General features: G+C 42.4%; 1 protein-coding gene across 1 annotated transcript; it reads left to right on the top strand.

Moving 5' to 3' along the window:
* The first annotated feature begins 3,156 nt into the window (after nt 1–3,156).
* Nucleotides 3,157–5,671, top strand: LOC122923495 (olfactory receptor 6N1-like). The gene is made up of 2 exons (XM_044274320.1): nt 3,157–3,228; nt 4,709–5,671. The coding sequence occupies exons 1-2, from the start codon at nt 3,157–3,159 to the stop codon at nt 5,669–5,671; spliced, it is 1,035 nt and encodes a 344-aa protein (XP_044130255.1).
* Nucleotides 5,672–7,642: the final 1,971 nt, after the last annotated feature.

Raw genomic sequence — 7,642 nt, 5'->3', positions numbered from 1 at the left:
ATGGGGCTGCCACCTGCTATTTGCAGTGTATATTACTCGTAAGGTATGCCTGTATTTCAGACGCCCAGTAACCCGAGGACAGCATACAGATACTGCTGTAATTGGATACTGTATTCTGTGCTGATTACCTCTGTATTGGGGTCAGAATGCTGTTTTGCTGATACAAATCTTCAAATCCTCTGCATAGCCACCAAGGAGCTTTAAAAATAAGCTTTAATTCTTCCTGCCTGTAGCCACCAATAGGGGGAGCTCTCTTAGTGCAGATTTATATAGCTGCCATTGAGGTGTATGATACATTTGTCTTTAGTAGCCTCCTAAGCCCCCCCAGTGGAGGACACAGGCAGCCAGAATTTTTTATATTGATTTTATCAAAGATCTTAGACAGAAGTAGCCTCACTAAGGGTACATTCACACGACCGTATAATTTTTTCCGCATCCGTTCCGCATTTTGCGGAATAGAAGCGGACCCATTCATTCCTATGGGTGAATAAAATGTGCGGACAACATTCAGTATGTTGTCCACATCCGTGTGTCCGAATTTCTATTTCGCAAAAATATGAAGCATGACCTACTATTGTCCGTACAGATCGGTCCGCAGAACCACTCAAGTCAATGGATCCGCAAATTGCGGATGAAATACGGAATGGTTTCCGTATGTCATCCGATTTTTTGCGGATCCGTTTCCATATTTTTTAAGGCAATAATTTTAAAAAAATTCTCTCTCTCTCTCTCTATTTTTTTTCTTCCCTTTTTTGCGGAGCGTAAATAACGGGAGACATACGGAAGTCATTTTTCCGCAAAATGCGGACACACGGTTCCGTTATTTGCGGACTGCAAATCGGAAAGGATTAAATATCCTAAATATGTCCTCTTAATTTCTTTTTTTTTTTTTTTACCTAACGTCAATGTGATGTTGACATTAAAGACTCCATGCATTGTAAACCCAATCCATGCCACGATCTAGAAGTGTATGAAAGTAACAACACGTTATCTACTATCCACTGGATAGAAAATAACTGGTAGATTGGTGGGCCTGACCACTGGGACCTTCACCGGTTACGAGAAGAATGGAGGAGCTGTGGTCAAGCAATACCCTGCCACATATATCTGTATGGACTGCCGGAGATAGCTGAGCTCTGTACTTACAATCAGTGGGGGTCCTAGTGGTCCCACCCCCCCACACACAGACACACACCAATCTAACAGTTATATCTGGTGGATAGGGAATAACTTATTGTTACTTGAAAACCCCTTTAATTCAATGTATTAATTGGGTTTACAGTGCATGGATCTCCATTGAGTGTTTCATACCAACATCACATTGAGGTTGTGTTACGACTGTAAAAAAAATCTCCAAATTAAGAGAACAGATTTCATAAGGCTGCTTGTTATAGCGGTGGCAATGCCCGCCATAGCTCTGTTCCTGCCTTGACCATAGGGCGTGCACGCACCTTTCACCACATAAAGGATTGCTAGTGTCCTGCAAAGGTGTGCTGTTTCTTCATTTGTCTACCTGTGTACTGACTACTGCTTGCTTCCTGGATTTGACTCTTGGCTGCCTGATCTGACCTCTGTCTGATCTCCGTTCTGACCCTGAGCTGCCTGCCCTGACCTACGACTGTTTATCGGATTGCACAAACTTTGAATGCCCTTAACTCTGCCTGTTGCTGACTACAATTTTGCCTGATCCCTCAGTATTCTGCACTGGCGTCTCTTGACCTCGTGAGTAGAGATGAGCGAAGTTTTGAAAAATTTGATTCGGCAACTTGGCCAAAGTTAGTCAAGAAATTTGATTTGTTATGAATTTGTTGGTCAAGAATAGCTATAAATCAGGTATACTCAGGCCACTCTGCCTTAGGGTGGTTTGCGACCATGCTGTGCTGAAGAACCGCACATCCAATTACCCCACAGCTGCCTTTCATTTAATAGTGAAGATCACACTGTACAGTCCTTCTTCATTGCTAGTGGCCATGTGGCACTGTCAAACAGGGACTGCTGCTAGTATGGGGTTTGGTTGGTTAGGTGGGTAGACAATATGAATATTATCACTGTTCTGGTCTCCTGCAGGTTATTTGACAGTAAACACAGAATGTTAATCAGCTCTGGCATACCCACCTCTCAAACCCCAGTGCTCTTGTGCCATACAGGTGTGAGCCCTTCTTCTGCCATCTGCTTTTCCTCCTTTTCAACATCATTTAATATCAATGAGAATTTGTCATGAGGAACATCCAGCTCCTCCTCTCTCTGCATCTTGCTGACTTTCCTAGGAAGTAAAGCCAGCAAAAGATGAGGATAATCATCATTAAGACCTGGCCCCCCTAAGAGGTGCAGACTTGATAGTATTGGTTGGCACGCTGGCCACAATAATAAAAGCTTCCATCTTATTGGTATTGAATTACATTTATGGCTGATGTAGGAATAAGTAAATGTAGGAATAAATAAAGCTGACGTAGAATAAATCTCCCTGCGCTCTCCCTGCAGTTTCCCTGCACTCTTCCTGCACTCTCCCTGCAGTCTCCCTGCAATCTCCCTCTGCAATATTCTTCTATTAATTATTTTCAGCAACACTTTTCCTAGCACATGAGCGCTTGTCATGTCTTTCCCTATGCTCAGCTGTGAATTGGCAGGCTGCACGGCATTATGGGTGATCTCGCATTCCTTGGCTTCTTACTTTAACTTTGTAACACGTGTAGCCGCCATTTTAGGAGAAACTGATTCATTTCCATGAAGCACAAGGAGATTCAAATTCATTGCGAATCAAAGTTTTCCCAAACTTTGGACAAAAGTCCACTTTGAATCCTTTGCTTCACTCAACATTACCATATAATCCAGAAACGTGTATAGGGGTTAAAGGGTGAAGATCAGGGGGGCCATTAATGCCATTATATAGGAGTATCACCAAGTCAAAGTGTTCAAGTGACACAGAGGATACACTGTCTAACATATGGAGTAAATGAGTAAAATTCTGGCTTTCTGTGTACTCCACTAGGAAGAGATTAGACGTCTACTGAAGATGTATCAGTAATAAAAAGTCAGAGAGAACCTGAACTTTTAATTTTCTCTTGAAGTTGTTTCACTGGTCACTTCACTGGCTTTCTCAATTACAACGACTTGTACAGGGAATATCCGGCATGAAATACTGGTAGTCAGCAAAATATGGTCATCATAATCAACACAAGGTCAAAGACGTCATGTAAGTCAGATGTTGATTGCAATTTGTATGAAGCTGTAAGGTGTGTATAAACTGCCTCAAGCGAGGTGTTAGAATAACATTGTAAGTGGCAGACTATAGATGTCATACCCCCTACCTCTATACAAGCGTGGTTTCTCCAATTTGTTTCCCCAATTTACATGTCTTGGCACTCCTCACTGCACTGGATGGCATATACACTCACCTAAAGAATTATTAGGACCACCATACTAATACGGTGTTGGACCCCCTTTTGCCTTCAGAACTGCCTTAATTCTACGTGGCATTGATTCCACAAGGTGCTGATAGCATTCTTTAGAAATGTTGTCCCATATTAATAGGATAGCGTCTTGCAGTTGATGGAGATTTGAGGGATGCACATCCAGGGCACAAAGCTCCCGTTCCACCACATCCCAAAGATGCTCTATTGGGTTGAGATCTGGTGACTGTGGGGCCATTTTAGTACAGTGAACTCATTGTCATGTTCAAGAAACCAATTTGAAATGATTCAAGCTTTGTGACATGGTGCATTATCCTGCTGGAAGTAGCCATCAGAGGATGGGTACATGGTGGTCATGAAGAGATAGACATGGTCAGAAACAATGCTCAGGTAGCCCGTGGCATTTAAACGATGGCCAATTGGCACTAAGGAGCCAAAAGTGTGCCCAGAAAACATCCCCCACAGCATTACACCACCACCACCAGCCTGCACAGTGGTAACAAGGCATGATGGATACATGTTCTCATTCTGTTTACGCCAAATTCGGACTCTACCATTTGAATGTCTCAACAGAAATCGAGACTCATCAGACCAGGCAACATTTTTCCAGTCTTCAACAGTCCAATTTAAGTGAGCTTGTGCAAATTGTAGCCTCTTTTTCCTATTTGTAGTGGAGATGAGTGGTACCCGGTGGGGTCTTCTGCTGTTGTAGCCCACCTTTCTTTCCCATTCTGACATTCAGTTTGGAGTTAGGAGATTGTCTTGACCATGACCACAACCCTGCATGCATTGAAGCAACTGCCATGTGATTGGTTGACTAGATAATCGCATTAATAAGAAATAGAACAGGTGTTCCTAATAATTCTTTAGGTAAGTGTATAATATTGCTCCTCTTGTGTTTCAGCGTTGGGTATTTTAGATGAATCAGTTGCTGCCTCAGTGTCAATCCGGATTTAAGACAGACAATGCTATTCTAACACCTCTCCAGATGCATTTTGATCACACCTAATAACAAAATATTTGTTCTGTACAGTTTCCTCAGGGAATCTGTGAATGTTCCAGTTCAGAGCTCCACTGATTTCAGAGCCTAAAGAGGACCAAAAAATTGTCTTCCCCATATGAGGACACCAGTACTATAAATGATGCGTGCTGAAGGTCCAGTAACAGATTTCACACTGGGGCTCAGGAGCTTCATGTTAGCCCTCTGATACTGTTCCACACCTCACCATTTTTGCAAATGTTTATCTTACTCTTCAATTGTAAACCACATTGTACATTATTATTTCTACAACTTCCAGGTGAAGAAACAAGATATCAACTCCACCAATGACTCTTCCAGCATTGTCACCGAGTTCATCATCTTTGGCTTCCCGAGCCTCCAAGGTTTTGATATCCTGCTATTTTTTATATTCTTTTTCATCTATCTTTTGGCCATCTCAGGTAATGGCCTTATATTCATCCTCGTAACCTTGGAAAGAAGGCTGCACACTCCGATGTACTTCTTCGTCAGCAACTTATCTCTATTGGACATGATGTCCACCACTGTGACCATCCCCAAGATGCTTGCCAAATTTTCTATGCACCTTGACAGGATCTCTTATGTGGGCTGCTTCATGCAGGTGTACACCTTTTTGTCACTGAATGCCGTTGAGTGTTATCTCCTATCTGTCATGGCTTATGATCGATATATGGCCATTTGTTTTCCACTCCATTACCATAGCATCATGGCCAGGCACGTGTATATAATCTTGGCTATGGTGTCATGGACCTTGGGGTTTGCTTCCCCAATAGCAGTGGTAATATTAGCTCTTAAATTACCTTTTTGTGGCCCCAATGTCATTTATCATTATTATTGTGACCACCCTCCTCTCCTTCAGTTGGCTTGTGCCAACACCACGCTCAACGTCATGGTTGGTTCTTCGCTTAGTGCCATAGTGCTCCTCGCCTGTTTCACTGTAATAGTCATATCCTACATTAAAATAATCAGATCTGTTCTTCTGATAGCTTCATCTGATGGACGCAGGAAGACGTTTTCCACCTGCGCTTCACACTTCGTCGTGGTAAACATGTACTTCTTGCCTCTAATCTTCATGTACATTCGTCCTAAACCTTCCTACTCTTCAGATATTGATTCATTGGTGGCCATGTTCTATACAGTGTTAACCCCCATGCTGAACCCCTTCGTGTACAGCCTGCGAAATAAAGACATTAAGTATTCTGTTAAAAAACATATATTTCACAATCAGAATATTCCTAAATGATCATTTGGATCATGGGCGGGCCGGTTTTGGCGATGAGAAGAGGTTTTTATCCCATGACCTGCTCCAATTATATTAGACAGTTTGCTAATATAAAATTATAGTTAGAAGTAATGATGCACTTATACCCCTGTGTATCCCTCAGCATGATAGGAGGCATGAGGGAGGTACATGAGGTATGTGAGGTACTCTCGAGTGGGGCTCATGAGCAATGTTGGCTGAATGTATTCACTGGGGGCAGTTTGCTCAGCAGGGCTATTATTGTATCACTCCAAAATAACAGCATGGTATTAGGGCCTCATTAAAAATGCAAGAAAAAGTAAGTGAACCCTTGTAATACCCTGGATTTCTGTTTTGATTGCTAATATAATGTGTTCTTGTTGTATTTAAGGCTAGTTTCACACTAGCGGCAGGACGGATCCGACAGGCTGTTCACCATGTCGGATCCGTCCTGCGGCTATTTCGCCGTGCCCGCGGACCGCCGCTCCGTCCCCATTGACTGCAATGGGGACGGGGGCGGAGCTCCGGCGCAGCACGGCGGTGCACGGAGAAAGCCGCCGGACTAAAAAGCCTGACATGCAGTAATTTTAGTCCGGCGGCCTTTCTCCGTGCTGCGCCGGAGCTCCGCCCCCGTCCCCATTGTAGTCAATGGGGACGGAGCGACGGTACGCGGGCACGGCGAAATAGCCGCAGGACGGATCCGACATGGTGAACAGCCTGTCGGATCCGTCCTGCCGCAAGTGTGAAAGTACCCTAACTCACAATTCTAGAGAAACACAATGCAACTAAACAAATAACACACAAGTAGGTTAGGGTATTTTCCAAATATGTGATGTTCATATGACTTTGCTTACGACCCACGTCTCAGTCATGTAAAAGATATATATGACAAATTTCAAGAAGATTGGATAATATTTAGGGGTTGCACACATTGATCACCTTGTACCCAGGAGGTTGGTCTAAAAACTACTTCAGTTTCAGGCTCCCAGGGGCTCTGCATCAAGCAAGGTGGATGGCAAAGGCAATATATGCACTTAAAATTGTCCTCTTCACTAAACAGTTGAATATTCCTCAACGAGAATTGAAAGGAATGAAATGGGTTGCACATTTTGTCAGCCTCATATGTTTGCACGAGGCAATTGTAAGTCGATGGGCTCCAAAGAATGATTTGGATATGCTCCAGCTTCTGAGCACTTACCCAGATGCAGACATCAAAAAAAGTGCTCTCACAGTTGCTAAGAGACACCTTTGGTATCTGTCAGAAACAAACGTAGGATTGGCTTTTTTGTATGAATGTATTACTCAGGCTGTTAAGGAAACTATTACTAAAATTTATAAACCCAAACCTGCAAAGAAAAAGGAAATGAAGGGTAAAACCTAGTTTTTGAAGGAAAAGACCTGAGCCATTTCCTTACTAATAAAACAAAGACGTTCTTTGAATTGTTTGGGATCCACGATGTGACGGAATACTGCAGTGATTCTCTAAGAAGCCATGTGAACGCTCTTAAGGTGGTTAATGATACCGCAGAAAGAGGAATTACTCTGATAAAAAAGTTTAACGAATCGGTCAGGGACGAACAACAAAAAACAATTCTTGTTGAGGATAGTCGAGCATCACGGAAAAATCGTCACCGAGCTAACAGAAGAAGGGATTGCATCGTTCAAAGTTGATTAATATAACACATGTTTTGCCTATCAAACTACCTATTAATCTTAGTGTCTAGTTTTAATATAATTTTAAGTTTGTGATATCTAGTTTTCCGAATAAAAGCAATTAACATTGAAAAATCTTATTTTTCGCCTACTTTTACAAAACTGATCAAAGTGTGCAACCTCTAAATATTATCCAATCTTCTTGAAATTTGGCATATAAATCTTTCACTGTACATCACTGAGAATCGGGGCGTAAGCAAAGTCTGCAAACATTTTACATTTTATTTTTTTCCATTACAAAATGAAACAACCTAAAGTAGG

Source organism: Bufo gargarizans, unplaced genomic scaffold (genome assembly GCF_014858855.1).
Source record: "Bufo gargarizans isolate SCDJY-AF-19 unplaced genomic scaffold, ASM1485885v1 original_scaffold_1653_pilon, whole genome shotgun sequence".
Lineage (NCBI taxonomy): Eukaryota > Metazoa > Chordata > Amphibia > Anura > Bufonidae > Bufo > Bufo gargarizans.
Note: the sequence above shows the minus strand (reverse complement) of the source record. Positions and strands in the feature narration are given on the sequence as shown.